The sequence below is a fragment of the Mesoplodon bidens genome (assembly GCF_964165515.1).
Source record: "Mesoplodon bidens genome assembly, chromosome: 20".
Classification (NCBI taxonomy): Eukaryota; Metazoa; Chordata; class Mammalia; order Artiodactyla; family Ziphiidae; genus Mesoplodon; species Mesoplodon bidens.
Genome location: NC_138181.1, coordinates 36,200,104 through 36,218,611, shown reverse-complemented (window position 1 = coordinate 36,218,611; position 18,508 = coordinate 36,200,104). Strand labels below are relative to the sequence as shown.

The window sequence follows — 18,508 nt, the reverse complement described above, 5'->3', positions numbered from 1 at the left end:
ACATGCACTCACACACACCGTCGCACAGACTCACACACACACATGCGCACGCGCGCACACACACACACACCCCTTCCAGAGCCAGAGTGCAACTGTAGTCCAAAATCAGTACCAAAGAAAAATAAGTAGTTGAGTAAATGAATTTATAAATAAAAGCATGCTTAGAATTTATGCTTTTGCTGTTTTGAAAAAAATCCTTGAATGGGTTTTAATTGTAAAGAGAAATTTAACAGCTCAAAGGTTAGTAAAAATGCAAAATGAAATTTTCGTGTTTTCAGACACAGTACTTCTGGTTAAATAAGTCAACTTTGCTTTACTCAACATTGTTTCATAGCAACAAATTCTACCCCCCACCGACACTTTGGTAAATAATCTGGAATCTTCTAGACATAGAAGCACATAAGGAAGAAAAAATTTAATCTGGAATTAATTGCAATATACAAAACAGGTATGCCTTAAAATTAGCAAATTCTTTGGGAAAAAACAAGTTTGAGGATCTTATAATTAATATTCTCAGCCCTCAAAAAATTATATATCATTTCTAGCAGGTAAACTCAATGAAAGGAGAAATCTTGGTTATAACTAGCATGCCTAGAAGAGTCTTTGACACAGAGTAGTCATTCAGTAAAAGTTGTAAAATCATAAAATTTTCCCTTTGGTATTTATTTTAAACATCTTATTAGGGACAAGTGACTTCTTAGTGTACCAGCCTTCTTCCTATGTGCTTTACCTTTCCAAATACTGTCTTATTTACATACACAGGAGCTTTGCACGATACATTTTAATATCTATATTTATAAATGGAAAACCAGAGGCTTGGGGTATTATTAATATCAGGCGAGAGATATTGGTGGTGTAAACTAGGAGGTCAGCAAAGGACATGGAGAAAAATTGCTCTATTTTAGAGGTAAGATTACTAGCACTGGCTGATCCATTATATTTAGGATTAAGGGAAAGAGATAATAAGTGTTAATTCCCAGACTCTTGAATGAGCAATAGGTTAGTAAAGTTTTTTTTTTTTTTTTTTTTTTTTAGGTTAGTAAGTTTTAATGAACTGGGAAAAACCCGGGAGGAAATGCGTTTGGAGAGGAAATTCATAGTGGCTGTACCAATTCACATTCCCACCAGCAGTGCAAGAGTGTTCCCTTTTCTCCACACCCTCTCCAGCATTTATTGTTTGTAGATATTTTGATGTCAATGTCATCAGTCCTCCAGGCATTACTCATTAAAACCACAATGAGTTAGTATCCCATACATATGAGAGTGACTAAAGTTTAAAAACTGCTAGTTGTGGGCAAGGGCATGGAGCCAGGGAGCAGCCCTCAGAAGTATAAACTGTCAGTTGGTGCAATCACTTTGGAAAATGGTTTGGCCATATTTATAAATGCATACCTCCTCAACCGTCAGTTCCGTTTCTAGTTACGAAGCCCCCCAAATGCATACTTTGTCCATCAAAAGACAAGTAGGCATAGACGAGAGATAAATCGCATACGTTCATACAATGGAAAACAAGACGTCAGTGACATCAACTGCTTTATACAACAAGGAGGAATTCACAAACGTGAGACTGGGAAAAAGGACCCAACGCAAAATATTATATGCTGTAGGATATCATTTATGTAAAATTTGTGAAAGACTAAACACCAATTATGTTGGTAAAAAGCAGAAAGGTAGACATGTAACAAACTGGTAACATTTGGTGGAAAGTTGTAACTGACAAGAACAAAGAACGTTTCTAGAATGTGGTCAGTGCTCTGTAAGTAGATCTGAGTACAGTCACAGGGGTTCATTCAATTTGTGAAAATCCCTCAAACTATGTCCTTGCGATTCATTAAAGGTTTTTTTAAAGAAGCATTGTTAATATTAGTTTCATAGTCATATTAAATAGCATTAACATAAATTAGTCTTAAAATACCAAAGAAGAAATTTTACTAAAAAGAAATAATGACCCATTACATTTTTAAAATTTCAAAATAGTTTTCTGAATAAGCATCTTTGAAAAAATACGTAAAACTTGTTTTGAAATTAGTTAAATCTTCAGCAGAAAAAAATTATAAGCAATCAAAGGAAAACAATCATGAAACATTTTGAATTTATTATGTACCTAGGAAGACTGTGTCTAAACTGCTGCATTCTCTTCTTGTTGGAAAACAAAGGAAAGCTGTTAAGAAATGTCTATGTAAAAAGGAAAATAATGGCATCCTGGCCAATAAGTAAACATCCCTAAGAATGTTACATTTATTAAGTCTATCTGCTGGTGGTGTTTTAGACCCATTCACTCACTCCTTCTGATGTCTCTAGGGATTTTACAAGGTGAAATTCATTCAAATTTCCAACCTTCTGGTGTGTTCCTAAGAGGCTAATAAATGACAAAGTCCACTTTTACTCGGCTGCAGGGTTTCCCAACAGCAGCACTCTTTTTTTTTTAATTTTTTTTATTAGTTTCTGCTTTATAACAAAGCGAATCAGTCATACATATACATCTGTTCCCACATCCCTTCCCTCCTGTGTCTCCCTCCCTCCCACCCTCCCCATCCCACCCCTCCAGGCGGTCACAAAGCACCAAGCTGATCTCCCTGTGCTATGCGGCTGCTTCCCACTATCTATCTACCTTACCTTTGGTACTGTATATATGTCCATGCCTCTCTTTCACTTTGTCACAGCTTACACTTCCCCCTCCCCATATCCTCAAGTCCATTCTCAAGTAGGTCTGTGTCTTTATTCCTGTTTTACCCCTAGGTTCTTCATGACATTTTTTTTCTTAAATTCCATATATATGTGTCAGCATACGGTATTTGTCTTTCTCTTTCTGACAGCAGCACTCTTGACCCATTTGCCTGAGTATTTCTTTTTTGGGGGGAGACTGTCCTGTCCATTCTAGAACATTGAGCAGCCTTCTTGGCCTGTACTTGCTAATACCAGTAGCATCACCACCATACCTCTGAAACCAAAAACATCTGCAGACTTTGCCAAATGACCCTGGGGGAGGGGAGATCATTCCTGGTTGAGAGCTACTGCTCTACAGTATGTATATACGAATATTTGAATAATAAGTTTTATTTTTTTAGCATTTCTTTAGTAGGCAGTAAATGCATTCACTATTTATGGCTTCACCTACCTGGTGCTACTTTTGTAATCATATCTGGAAAAAGGATGGAATTAATATTTTTGAGACTATTTTGCCATTCTACAAGGAAAAAAGTCAATTCCATTCAAGAATAAGACACAAGCAAGTGATTTTCAGTGTTCAGTGCAAGGAATCAGTGTGTATAGAATATCTTGTCCATTGCGTTGATTATGCAGACATGACAGATTGTCTATGTTGACATTAGAAAGTTGTCTCAAAAATAACGTAATTGAAAACAAATATTTAAAATATTTTCTAAGAGTCTATTTAACTTAGATTTTGATGAAATAAAATTTGACTTTTTATTTAATTCATATATTTGGTAAACCAAAAAAGTAACTTTTATTTTTTTTAAATAAATAACTTATGCTCTCAATAATGGATTTTTAAGAGCCCATTCTTTATTATGGCATTATTTTCAATACTTACAATAAAAATGTCAGAGGATTAGGCAAAAATTAAATTAAAACTTAAAACTTCCAATTAAAAACTTCCAATATTAAACTAAAATGTACATACCTGCTTCCAGAGTTACCTATCTGTGCCACATCAGGTTGGTGTAGACCTGCATGATGGGTGACCTGTGGGTGAAAGAATCCTTCTGATACCTTCACTGAAACCCTGGGTAAAATGATTTGCTAAGGTTATGTAAAACATTTACAGATTCCTGTTCCTTTGAAGGATACCATTTGATTTTCCAGAGTTATTTGTTATTTTCTACCAAAGGATGATTTTAAAAGTGAGTTTTATAACTATGTATTGGAAGATTTCTCAAATCCAACCCCTCTCCATTATGCCACCTAGCCCAAATTTTGCTTTAAAAAGGTTTAAATAATTAGAACATACATTTACAATTTATAAATTTGCCCAGAATGGCTGGTTAGCTGAAGGAAACAGAATGACCCACAAGTTCATCAGTCTTACAACTGCCATTCTTAAATAAGGAGTGAATAAGCAATTTCCTTTGCTATTTTAGGGCAGAATAAATAACTTCAGTAACCACTTATTCTGATGATTGGATTAGACCCTATTTTCAAAGAAGAAAGGAAGAAAACCCAATGGTAGTGTAAAGCTGTTCGTCTTGATAACTGCCTTATAATAGTTTGGTCCCTACTGATATTTTGGTTTCTTAGGACAAAGAGATGATGTATGTGATGACTAATATGACAAATATTTCCTTTTCAAGCTTTTAGTAAATTTCTTATCTTATTAAACTGGTAATTTAATCAAGTCATCTTCCCTTTGCCTTATCTTATGAAGCTGTCCATGAAAATGTACATTTCCTTCAAATATAAAATATTACTTGAGCCAGACTTTTTTAAATGGCATATGGACAGTTTAAGATAAGTACAAACATCCCTTCTTTTCCAGTTTGAATAGTAAGTAATTTTTCTCCCTCTTCCACCGATATAGATGTATTAGACAACTAACCAGATTTACCTATGACCCTTTCGGTCACTTCCTGAAAATATAGTAGTATGATCCAACCTTTCTTTGATGGACTCTTGCCCATTCTTTCAATTCTGATTATGAATATTTGATGAGTATATGCTTTTAGGTGAAAGGAAATTTTCCATAATTTAATAATGTGCATTCTCCCATTTTCAACTTCATAAAATTATTAAATGACTGCCAGATTTATATACAGCATAGCGATTAACTTAAGATTGTTGTTCAAAGGGACTGTTGACATTGGATTTGTAGGTTTTTTAACAGCTAATTTCCACTCATTGACAAATCCAGGACCATTGCTAACATTAATGCTAGATGAATGCTATGGTTTCCCACCTCTCATTGACTCTGCATTATCTCAGGTCTTGGAGGAAGGGCAACCTACCTGCACTTTTGCTTTCTCCCTACACCTGAACAACCCCTAGTCAACACAGAGCGGCAAGAGGAAAACTAGTTTTTACACGCCATGTGCGTAGAATATAGTGATCAGAGGCTGCTTTCAAGGTCACCTCAAGTGTTCACTTCATGTTACGATTCTTCATAACCAGAGAGAATTGCAGAGTGTGGGTGAAATCCCAAAGCTCTTTCTCATCATGTAGCTTCTAGAATCAGAGATCTTACTTCATCCTTCTCCTGGCAGAGTAAGAGGGGAATGTTTTAGGTGTGTGAATCACCACGGAAGGGGTTTATGCCTGGTTGTATATAGCTCCCTGCCTTCAACGTTGCACTCTCAGCTTTGACTTCTGTAGCATCTCCAGATCTTCCAGTGCATGTACACTTAGGTTACTGTTTGCAAATGTATACTTGCTGAAGTTACATAGGAGTAGTTACTGTAACCTCCTAATTGATCACTCCAAGACAGAATGCAAAATTAGATTCATTCTTAGATTATTTTAGGCTTTTGATTACAGTTGAATATCCAATTATAAGACACTTTCTATTTTAAGACACACCAAATCCCTTTGGAAATATAAAAGGAATATATTAATATTCAAGAAAATGACCTCAACATTCTGGAAAACATTGGTGAACATAAAGACCCAAGAAAGTATTGACAAAGAATCTGACTTTGTAGAACTTTTTCCTGGAGTTTGGTGTGTTCCTGGTTCAGAACTCATTCTAGGTTACTGGGACCTCTTCAGCTTCTTCAAAATAGGCTATAAATGTGAATGTGCCATGGTTAGCTGATAGTATCTATCCTCAAAATTTTGATCTTCCCTGGATCCACAGAACAGGATGATAGTGCTGACAAAGCTCAATTTCTAGGTTGCTGTTCATTTAGAACAAAAACGCAGAAGGCGGATCTAAATAAATTCTGAGCCAGAACTGGTACAGTACTCACAGTTACAGTTCAAGACTCAGTTTATCTAAAAAAACAGTCTCTGTACTGTGCTTTTGCTCCCCAAAGATGCTAAAAGTAATCCCACCCCTGACTACAACATGTATAATATACTTCCATATCAAATGTCTGTTTGAATCATCACACTCTAAGAGGAAGATATCATTATTGCCATTTACAGAGTAAAATGAGGTTCAGAGAAATGAAATTTAATGTTACTCAATTAAAATAAGGTCTGTAGCCAAGATGAATATCTGGATCTTCTGATACTACAGCTTGTTTTTCTTCCACAAAAATATGATAAGTCTAATGGGAATAAGTGAATCAACTGTACAATGTTAAGCTATTTTTATACCATTTTGTCTGTGATAGCTTCTGCTTTTGCCAGTGGTTGTTTTACATCAAATGATTTATCAAAGGCATGTTCTATGCAGATATAAGAAGAGTAAACTAAATGAAAGGCTGAAATGAGAGCTAATATTATAGCCTCTCCATATGCTTAGAGATGATTACTTTTAAATTTTTATTTTGATAATAAAATTTTATGTATGTTCATTATTTAAAATACAGAAATATATAAAGACAATAATTACCTTAATCTTGCAATTTGGAGAAGATAATTTTTTTGCTGCATAGCTTTTACTCTTGAGAATATATACACACATGTATGCAATCTGTCCAGATATATTGTTCTGTGAAAAGATTGTACTGCATGTATGAACATTATGTTATAGGTATACTGTATATAAGTTGTATATTCTCCTTTTTCATAGATTATATTATGAACCTTTTTTTTATGTCTGAGTTACATATCTGTATCATCATTTTATAAATAAAGTATGGGGCTTCCCTGGTGGCGCAGTGGCTGGGAATCCGCCTGCCGATGCAGGGAACGCGGGTTCATGCCCTGGTCCGGGAAGATCCCACATGCCGCAGAGCGGCTAGGCCCGTGAGCCATGGCCGCTGAGCCTGCGCGTCCGAAGCCTGTGCTCCACAGCGGGAGAGGCCACAACAGTGAGAGGCCCGCATACTGCAAAAAATAAACAAAAAAACAAAAAAAAACTAAGTATGTATTTTACATTCAATTGTGGTGTTTAATTTCATTTTAATTGTGGTATTGATTCAAATTAAAGATGAATGTAATTTTACCAATAATAGTTAATTTGGGGAAAATTAATAATATTTTAATAGAAATTTAGCATATATAACATATATAAATATATATACATATATATTTATACATAGATAACAAGCCTAAAGGTTTTCTAATGTATATATTACATATGTATATATATATATTTATTTGTATATGTAGATAGATAGATAGATATAAGCAAGGCTAAAGGTTTTCTAGTGCATCTGTTTCCACATCCCTTAATCTGACAAGTAACCGATCTTGCATGCTGCTTTGACAGGCTTATGCAGGCAGAGAGCTGGAGGAGCAGCTGCGGTCGGTGTCCAGTGTAGACGAACTCATGACTCTGCTCTACCCTGAATCCTGGAAAATGTACAAGTGTCAGTTAAGGAAAGGTGGCTGGCAACACAGCAAAGAACAGGCCAACGCCAATACGAGAACAGAAGGGACTCTAAAATTTGCCGCAGCACACTACAATGCAGACATCTTAAAAAGTAAGTATGGGAAAGAAAATATATAGTAAGCTTCACATATCAACCCAGTGAAAATTGTCCCTCTGGTCCTTTAATTTCAGCATTTGTAATACCACTGAATACCTTTAGGGCCGAAAGTAAATAAAACAACAGAAAATAAAGAATTATTTTCAAACTACAGAATTTTATGATTTCACTGTGAGTGGTTAAGATGATTTCTTGAAAAATAAAGACAGGGAGGTGCGTGCATATCAACACACTGTAATTTTTTTTTAATTGAGGTGATGTCCCATCAGAAAAAATTTTAAAACATACAGATAAATTGTACACACTATACCAGTTTAATCACTTAAACATTCTGCATCATAAAAATAATTGCGCGTAAATTTTCTTTAGCTTTGGATATAGAAACGTTTAATTTCTAAATCATCCAAAATCACCTTATCAACTGCTACTTGTTTCTGTGTTGCTTCATAGGGAACTTGCTTGAGAGCTGGACTTTGGTAAAGCTACAGCCACAAAAAATTATGACGTTGCACAAAATGCCATAGCATAAATAGGTAGACACTTTTAAAACGTTAACTCCTTCCTGTTGTTGGATGTTAACTGCTGTAAAGGTTTGAGATTGTAAACTATTTTGAGAACAAAAGCAAACAAGCAAAATGGTTTTATGGTTTAATAACCAGTAGTTTATACCTTTTTTTCCCAGAAACTTTATGTTAGGGGAAATAGGGGGAAAATAAACTAGAACATTTAAGAAGTACGTCATTTTTAATGCAGTCTTTAAAGCGTCAGCAGTGTTATAGTTAAAGCACTGACTCACTGGGAACAGAATTCCAAGAGGGAGCATGAAAGGACTAGGAGATTTTGACTTTCCTGAAAAAGCTTAAGTTCAGGATGCACGTCCCAGTTTCTGGAAAATACCCTCTCACTTCAAGTACCTATCACCAGGACACTACTGAGGTTGCCAGATGACCTGCCTGAAAATGAGTTTTGAACTGAATCCAAAACCAAAGCCGCCATCTCATTTACATCTCAGTTTAAAAAAGCAAACACGTTTATGTTTGCTCTGAGACGTCAAAAAAGCTACGTATGATAGCAAATGAGCACGAGTCTCTCTCTGCAGGTTTTATAAACATCTGTCTATTAATTGTTCATTTTCTTAAGAAAACCAAACATAAGGGCCGTAGAATCAATATTCTATTGTCATTTTGAGAAAGCGTCTAGATGTTAGGTGTTTTTTCTTTTAGAGAATACCTTTAGCTGCTCTGTTAAAGATTATATTCTATTCCAATTCACGGGGTGATGTAGGATCCCATCAACGATTCCTCTAAAGTTATGCCTCTAAAGTTATGCATTGTACTTAACTCTTCACTCTGAAATCAAATGTGAGTAGCTTCCAACTGCTGTGGGTGTCTCCGCCTTGGTGGCTTCTGTGCGACTCACGGCCTTCCCTGTGACCCGACAGGTATCGACACTGAGTGGAGGAAGACCCAGTGCGTGCCACGGGAGGTGTGCGTGGATGTGGGGAAGGAGTTCGGAGCAGCGACAAACACCTTCTTCAAGCCTCCGTGCGTGTCCGTCTACAGATGCGGCGGCTGCTGCAACAGCGAGGGCCAGCGGTGCACGAACACCAGCACCAGCTACCTCAGCAAGGCGGTAGGCCGGGCTCTGCGCGAGCCCTGCACCTGGGCGCCTTCATCCCTGCGGCCTTCAGAGGGCCTTAGTCCCGCTCACACTTGCTTGTCTTGTCTCTGGGGAACACAGTTAACGTCCCAGTAGTTGGTGCTTTCCATGGTAGACCATCACCGAAAGAGTAATGGATGCTTCATGAACTCTCTTTACAGAGTGGCATCCAAGCCACGTTTTAAAGGTCAAATAGAAATGCTTATGCTAGTAGCGTATTCTGCAGAAAGTAATATTCATTTTTAAAAGATATTAAGATTTTAAAAAATGATGCTGTTTTTATATTCAAGCCAAACTCTATCAAAGGCATGGCAGCCTTCTGAGTCTCTTGAAAAGAAAACACTATCTTTTTCAAAGTTAGAGAAAATAAACATGAGGGATTTTGGAATTAAAATAAATTTTTTTGAATACCTTTAATTGTGTATATTTTAAAATAATTCAGTTCAGCAGTGTGACATGTGTTCTAGACAATATTGTTTATTATTATGGTGCTTGGGCTGTATTTAATCTTTTACCTCCAAGCTTCATAGAATTTAGGATTACTTTTAAAATAGATTTATGATGTTGCTATGATTCATTTTACCTGCTTCCTCCCAATTATCTGCTCATATGAAAAAAAAAATCGGGATTTGCCCATGCCATTTTTGAAGTCTGTCTGGTTTCTTGTTGGTTTATGTTTTCACATTTTGTTTGGATTTTTTCGATAGACTTGATACTTGCGATAATCACAATTCTTATAAATTCTGATCTGCATAGCAGTGGCTTTAAAATGTATAACAATGGAGTAGCTTTCATTTTAGCATTTCAAGTTTTTAAAGATGTGCAGAATTTTGGGAGTTAAAAGTTTGAAGTCAGTTGGGAAGGAAGTACTTAGGCTTCCGAGTTCCGCTCCGGACACCCTCCTCTGACTCTACACACCCTCTTTCCTCACCTTCTCTTTCTGCCCTTCCTGTGATTACTCCCAAATCTTTATCTCCAGCTCAGACCTCTCTCGTGGTTTCCGCACAACCAACTCAGCCTCGTGATTCGGCTTCCCCCAGACAGGTCAGAGTCAGCCTGTGTCACGCTGGAGTTACGGCCTGTCTCCCACCTCCACCCACCCTCACAAATAAACAGAAAAGTCAATGAATCTTTTTCTTTCTCCAGCGTTCTCTGTCTTAGTAAATGATGCCGTTCTTTTAGTTGGTCAATCTGATTATTCTTGCTTTCACCAGAAGTCCAGTCAATAATTCCTGTTAACTCTACCTTCCAAACGTCTCTAGAACCCATCTGTGTCTTCATTCTGCTGACTCCACTCTGATCTGGGCTGCATCCGTCAATCACCTGGGGCATGACACGTGGACCAGCCCACTAACTGATGTCATACCTCCTTCCTACTTCCCTCCAATCCCTTTGCCACATTATATATAAGCAGTGAGTTTTTTCTTTTCTAAATGAGAAATCAGATGCTGCTCAAAACCCTCCTGTAACACTGCCTATTGAGACTGAGCCAGCATACAGCAAGAGTATTGATAAGCTGGTCTTTTCTGATTGGATGGCTCAGGCTAGCATCTCTTCGGATCGGTTGATAGCAACCTTCTAAGTTGTGAAATAGTTTGAATGGCGCTCCTCTTTAGGGTCTTCTTTGGGTTAAATCCTTTAACATGGTTTCCTGGGCCCTCCGTGATCTGGCTGCTACTTAAATCTTCAGCTTCAATTGTCTCTGCTCTTTCCCGTAAAAACCGCTTTCCACAAATACCCAAATTCCTTTACTCTTTAAATTATGTCAAAATCTCTTACCTCCAAGTCATTCCGGTACTGCATCCTGGGTTTGAAACCTCCTTACACATCACCACCATGTCCCCACTTATCGAGCTGATTTCTACACATCCTTAGGCCTAGACATAAATGTCGCCTTCCAGCATCCTGTCCTGTGCCCCGACAGCACCCTTTATTACCTGTACAATATAGCATCATTACCTTATCTGTCTGTCAGATTATTTTACTCCCCAGGCTCTAAACCCCATGAAAGCAAAGGCTGTGTTTGGTTATTACCATGGGGCCTAATAGCGCGGTAGCTGGCACCTAGTGAACACTGGGCACTAAATAAATACTTAAATCAAAGGGAGCAGATTTGGAGTCAAAGGCAGAGTTCTGAATAGGCTGGTTTTGAAGCATCTGAGTGATATTTAGGTGGAGATACCAGAGGAAGAGTGGGCATAGAATTCTAGAATTCTACAGCAGTGATTGGATCTTCAGCTGTAGATTTGGGAGGAAGCCTCATATCGATGAATGTGGTTTGAAGCCTCTATGTGGTTGTTACTGCTGAGAGAACTCTTGTATCAGGAGAGAGATTGGAAGCTAATACCCAGGGAAAGCCAATATTCAGTCTTTGATGTCCCGCCCATTTCTCCCTTTGATTTTGTAATATCATGCCCTTCTCCCACCCAAAGAATCCATGCAGATTTATTTTTTAAGGTAAAAGGGATAATTTGAATTTAAATTCAATTAAGCAAATGTGGTGAAGCACCTACTAAGTAGTGTTTATCAAGGAGGTTTACAAACCAAGGAGAACAAGACATGAAACTCCTGGTGGCACTGTTTTCATTTGTCTCTGACCTTTTTACTAATTTTGCAGCTTGTAGAAGCTTGCACTCAGGTAACACTCTTTCCTGAGTTTATCTGTTTTTTTATATTTTCAATATAGTATAAATGGGAGCATGTGATGATTGCTTTCAAACATAAAAGGAAGTTTCTTACCGATACTTTCTGAAGGAGAAAAAAAAAAGTGTTTTGTTACAGGAATTCCAGACACATCTTTTGGCAACAAGTCACCAGTTAGAATCACATAAACTGTAAGGACAATGTACCTTAAGTAATGTAAAACCCAAGTTTTTAGTAGAAACTTCATAGAAAAATTTGATGGGGTTCCATGAAGGACAGGTTATCAGCGTGTGTGAGGAAGCCAGCCGTGAGTTGGCAAGTAAAACCACATGCACTGAGCATTCCAGAGTGAGCTAATCCATAGCAACTGCTCCGAAGTCCTTCCCAACTAACAGCTAAGTGACTTTGAAAAGTTACACTGATCGGATGTCTTCTCGACCTCTTTCCTAAACATATGCTTTAAGTGTATTTTCTCATGAAAAATTGTATGTTTAAGACACATAACCCAAAAGTAGAAAGTGGATTTTGCAGAACATAAATTATTTGAAGGCCAAAGTAGGAGCAGAAGAAAGTCATCTGCTTTTGAGCCAAACATATGGACAAAAAGTTATTTAAATGTTGGTATTCTTGTTGAATAGTGTCACTGAAGATAGGAATGAAAAAATAACTGCTAAATCTATGGGCTTTCCTTGGACATCTTGGAGTTAGAACTGGAGAAACTGTGTGTGTTCGTTAGTATCAGCTGAAGAAGCAGCTCAGTCTGGGCCCTAAACATCCTTTCCTCATTCTGATGTACATGAACCACATTATTTAAAATTCTGTGTTGCTGTCTTAGAAATAGCCATTCTATGTTTGTGTTATCTTATAAAGAAATAGTATGAGCATATAGACTAGCAAAAGCATGCCAGATTATATTGGAGTTCAAGTGTTTCCTAAAATTGTCTTTTACTGCAAAATTCATTTAAACCTAAGTAAAATGTGCAACTCTGGGATGAAACTCAGAAGTATTATTTTGCACTGCCGACAGGGATAGTTCTTCCCTTAATTAAACAGAACACTAGCAGTCTGAAGGATTACTTTATTACATTCATATGTATTTAACAAGTGGAATGCGATTTGTTCTGAATCTTTAGCTAAGTAATATTTGGCAAGCACGGTTGTTGGAAATCAGGTTTTATCCAGATGTGGGAAAAGAACTCAATACCAATACCCGTTATCAGAAGTTAATGTATCTGTTAAACATACCATTTTTTCCAACTAAATGCACTGATCCTATACACAAGTTTTATTCAATTTTTCTGAAACTCCTGAATTGGGGTTTTTATTTTAATTGTAGCACTGTATGTACATCTTATTTATAAAAACATGTAAAATGAATTCAATACCAGATGTAAATCTGTTAGGACCTGCTGTCTTCCCAGACCCAATTTAAGTTCCATAGACCCTTGATAGCTGGCCATGTGGTTCATATACTCAGTTGAAAGGTTAAAATAAACCCTCAATTTTCATCTTTTCCCATGTTTAGGGATTATTTCTTTAAATATTGTGCAGTTTTTCTGTCTGACTTTGCAGTTATTAACCATGCTCGCCAGGGGCTACAGATGTGTCTACACGTAATGAATGGACTCAGGGTTGGAATATTTAAATTACATATGGTAGTGAAATATTATTCTCTGGAGAGAAACTGGTCATATTTTGAGGTAAAAAGATGTTGTAAAGGAAGGCACTTTTTTTTTTTTTTTTTTTTTTTTTTTTTTTTTTTTGCGGTACGCGGGCCTCTCACTGTTGTGGCCTCTCCCGTTGCGGGGCACAGGCTCCGGATGCGCAGGCTCAGCGGCCATGGCTCACGGGCCCAGCCGCTCCGCGGCATATGGGATCCTCCCAGACCGGGGCACGAACCCGTATCCCCTGCATCGGCAGGCGGACTCTCAACCACTGCGCCACCAGGGAGGCCCGGAAGGCACTTTTTGTGTCATATTTTTATCCACTCAAACATCCTCTAGAATTTGGTACTAAACTGTAATCCAGGATCTTCTCAAAAAGGAAGTTCTACACCTTTTTCTTGCATAGCCTGCAAGAGAAGTAGAAATAGGAATTGTTGCTTTACAACTGTTGCTATGCTGGTGTAAACAACCTATTGTTTCAAAATGTGGCTTTATTTGAAGTTCATTCTTGTTTGTGGGAATGGACTGTTAAATATTCTTATTAAAGAATTCCAGTAGATAGCAAATGGGGACCTGTCTGTTGGAAATGTTTGTCATTTCCTCTTGTTTATCACAGTTTTTACTGAATACACAATCAAAATTTTTTTTCAATTTCCATCTTTGTTTAAATGCCATCTTTATGTAAATTCTTTTGATCTTCTCCAAAACCAGCAACTCTTTTAATAGGCATATGCCGATAGTATAGCATCAGTCTCCATAGTGAATTTTATTATTATTTAGATGCTTAATTATATACAAGCTAATACCATCTATTGTTCAAGAACAATTCACTTTATGGTATAAAACTATTTTAGGAAAATCATCATGTTCAAAATATCAAGTTATAATTATCATCATCCATTAATGATGGATGATGATACTAAATATATCCATTAGTATTTACTAGGTGCTCGTATATACATAGAATTATTAGCTAAAGCTGAACATAGTACATAAATTTTGCACTCTATGAGTTTAAATTTAAAATAGAAAGTACTATTGTGCACACATTAAAGAACAAAGCAATCTGACAAGAGTATAAGGATTTTTTACTGCATTAAAATATAAAGGATCTATTTATTGTTTCAAAGACTGATGTGTTTGGATAGGCCTTAACTCTTTTGAGAGAAAATTATAGTCACTGTGTTGGTTTCGGTCTTTATATAAATGACAAGCACAGATTTCATAAGGGGGTTAAACTGCAGGTTCTTGCTTACCAACAGCATTTGTGGTAAACTATTTGCTGTGTTTAAAATTCTAACCTAGTATCATCATACAAACACAGAGATTTTTTTTTCCTAATTTGCTCTCATTGTTAGTTTTGCTTAACTAAAACTAGGGACAAGAGTGATTGATTGATGACTGTTTTCTTGAGATGACTGTTGGCTTGAGATGACGGATGACTTATAGGTTCTCAATAAATAGTTATTGAAAACTGAACAAAGAAAGATTTTAAATAAGTTAAAAAATTGTAATTCCTCTAATGAAGACTCAACTCAGTTTTAAAGAAGAGGAAAAAGAATCATCCCCACAACACTGCCATGAAATCACCACCATTATTATCCCTATTTCATAAATCATGAAACAGCGGCTAAGAGAAGTTAGATAATTTTTCCAGATCACAGAAGTAGCACAGATGCAGGACTCTAATTAATGTCTATCTCTTTTTAAGACTAAGATCTTGGTTATTCTTATATCTCTAGTAGAAAAGGGAAGTTGCCAGTTATTTGAAAAGTTTATTTATTTAGGGAAACATGTGAGTTTATAATGTGATTCTAATTATTAATATTTTTCAGCTCAAAAAAAGTTTACATTTTCTGAGCACATACTATCTAATTAGGAAAAAGGGCTATGGACATTCTTAGTAACATAGGGATTAAATATAGCAATATAAAATTCACAAATTGGTCTGTAAAAAAGAAAATGGAATTTATTATACTTATTAAAAAGGAGTAGAAACTGTATTTAATCATTTTAAATGAAAACAACAGTCAATCAATACTCACATTTAGAGCTAGTGCAGAAAGGAGGTGGGGAATGAGAGCAGCTCCTTTACTGTGAGAGCAGCTGGCACTGGCCCAGCTGCGTCTTACTGTCCCCACACGTACGGCACATCTCAGTAGACGTCTCCAATTCTCCTGAAGCCAACAGATGAATAAAACTCAAGTATCAAAAATGTTGTTCCCTTTAATATTGGTCAAAAGCATCTTCCTCTGGACCCTTAAATGTTTTCCACACTGACACAGTCAATTAGAAAGTTAAGGAAACTGCCTGAAAATCTCAGGTCAAAATTTGGAGGTGGAAGGTATGTTCCAAAGAGAAGAAGGGTTTTTACTTTAATCTTCAGCCTGTTTCTTCCTTTTGAGCAAATTAACTGAATTGAGCTGGCCAATTGCCTACTTGGACTCAAACAAGAGACATTTCTAGGACATCAATAATTAAATATTTATTTTCCTTAATTAGAAATAATTTTTCTCTCAAACTGCACCACAGTTTTAATGCCTATGAAAAATCTTCAACTTACAGGAAAAAAACAGTTCTCTGAACAGTGATTTGTTTTTCCAGTGCCTCTTTACCTGTCCCTTTATCCTTTTAGTCAGTGTATTCACCAACACAAATCCCTTCCACCCTTTGGAAGTATAGCACCGGGCTTATTTTACCAGGAAGATGCCTCTTAATGTGCATTTTACTGATCTCCGTCTCACTAGAACATTCTTCAAAGCCCTAGTTCCTGAATACACACCTGGTGCTTTGGGGCAGGTCCTGATTGTGGACATTGTCCACCCAGGAATGGCCGAGATCTGTCCACGATCACTGGTAACACTCACTGTGGTCTCTTTCCCCTTTGGAAATCATGCCAGGGTGGAACCCGGAATGGCAGCAGTCATTGAAAGTAGGAAGGATGCGGCTGAGGTCTGGGGGTGGGGAAGCATCATTCACTCTTCTACAATAGCTGTTATCTCATAGTCCCTCATCCCTCGCTATCAGGCCCTGTTCTGCCTTGTGTCACTTGAGACGATGCCAGATCTCGCAGTGGTTATTACACGCATTCTGTAAGCAGAAATGCCCTCATGGCCTGACTCATCTGATCCCTTTCTCTCCAATCACATGAGGCCACCCTTCTTGTTTCTTCATTCCCACCTGCTCCAGCCCTCAGACGCGCTCTGGTACCCAGTTATCGCCACTCAGTCCTTATCGCACTTGAAGACCTTTGACCCTGTGACCACACCCACCTTCTTAAAGCTCTCCCCTCTTTCTTTTGCTTCCCTTGGCTTAACAGTTCCCCTCCTGGTTCTCCATGTAGGATCAGACTTCTTCCCAAACATATTTACTGGTTCATGTGCCTTTTTTCACCCCTTATATGTTCCTGTTGCCCAGGTTTCTATTATTAGGTGTGTTCTGTCTTCATTCAGAATGATCTCACCAAGTATTCTCATCAATGCCCAAGAATTTAGTTCCAACTTTAATACCACTGGCCTTTAAGGGGCTCTCCTAAGCTCTAAGTACATATGTCTAATTGCCAGTTAAACATAAATTCTTAGGTTTTTCTGAGCTGACCTGTACATCTTTCTATCATTTCCACTATGACAGAGTTTAATTAAGTAATTTATAAATATATAAATATGAAAATTAAATAAGCAATTCTAAACCACTTTATATTTCTTCTAGAATGCTGGTTCTTAATGTAGGGTCGAGAGATGTCATAAGAAGTAGAAAAACTGTAGTGTATATAGATAGTACAGAATTCTCTCTCTTAAAATAGTTATACATCGTGCAAAAGATTTCTGCCAGTGTCACATTTTTACCTAATAAAAGGCTTTCATCCAAACTGCATAAACAAATGTCTTTTTAGAGAAGAAACTGGTCAAAATAATAATACTGGGATACATTGAGGCCATATGTTGAGATTATCAACATAGAATAGAAAGTATTCTGGAAAACATCTAGAATCTTGAGAATATATGCAAATATTAATAACTCACATCTACACAGCAATCAAAATACATATCACAATCATATACGTTAGCTTACATAATTTTTAAAACAGTGCCATGAATTAATGGGTCAAATGTCACCCTGAATTTACTGGTTGTTAAAGAAATATACAGCTTCGAGAAGTTAAATGACCTTTCCAAGTTCACATAACTTATAAGTGGGGTTGCTAATAAAGGCGCCCTGTCTGGATGTGAGTCTTGTGCCCATTCCTCCTAAGGCACTTATGCTAAGAAAGTAGCTGCAGTTTTACGTGAATATATAAGAAATACATTTCAAGTGAAGAAAATGTGCATTTATAATTTAGATATTTCTATATTTCATTCTTCAAAATTCATTTCAATGAATCTCCCTTAGGCATGGACAGAAAGGGCAACTAATTCTGTTCCCTAAATACCTGCGATGATCTCCCACTGTTGGCATGAAATTACAGCAAAGGGTGGAATCGCAAGGCTCGGGGTGTGGTATCTTTTTTAGCACTACACAAATGTCTGTAAAGGTACCAGACAACACATGGTTTAACTACAAGTAAATTACTATGAACTGATCTTATCAAGCAGTAATGGTCAGGATTTCCCTTTCACCATTATTACTGATCATAAGTTAGATTTTAAGGATCTTTGGAATTTAAATCCTCTTAGTTTTACTTAATCACTAATTTATTTGTATATTCAACTTAAAACATTGTTTTTGTGGAAGGAAGAGGAAGAGCTGAAGTTCTCCACTAATAAGGCATTCAGAATGAGGTTTTAAACGAAATGTTAAGACTCTAATCCACCATCATGTATAATGTCCTACCCTATTTTACACTTAGATTTTCATAATGCCTTCATCAAAATGGCAGAAACGATCCTTTACTAATAAATGTGTTTATTTTTCTTTTAAACATAATAAATTCATACGATATCTCAGATAAATGTAAAACTACTTTGAGGCTGAAGTTTAATTTGGAATGAA

General features: G+C 36.8%; 1 protein-coding gene across 1 annotated transcript in view; it reads left to right on the top strand.

Moving 5' to 3' along the window:
• The window catches only part of VEGFC (vascular endothelial growth factor C), a 92,772-nt gene that overhangs the window by 53,898 nt on the left and 20,366 nt on the right, over window positions 1-18,508 (top strand). The window contains exons 2-3 of the mRNA XM_081221077.1: window positions 7,334-7,547; window positions 8,995-9,185. Of these exons, the coding sequence (XP_081077203.1) occupies window positions 7,334-7,547; window positions 8,995-9,185 (405 nt within the window). The remainder of the gene's footprint in view (window positions 1-7,333; window positions 7,548-8,994; window positions 9,186-18,508) is intronic.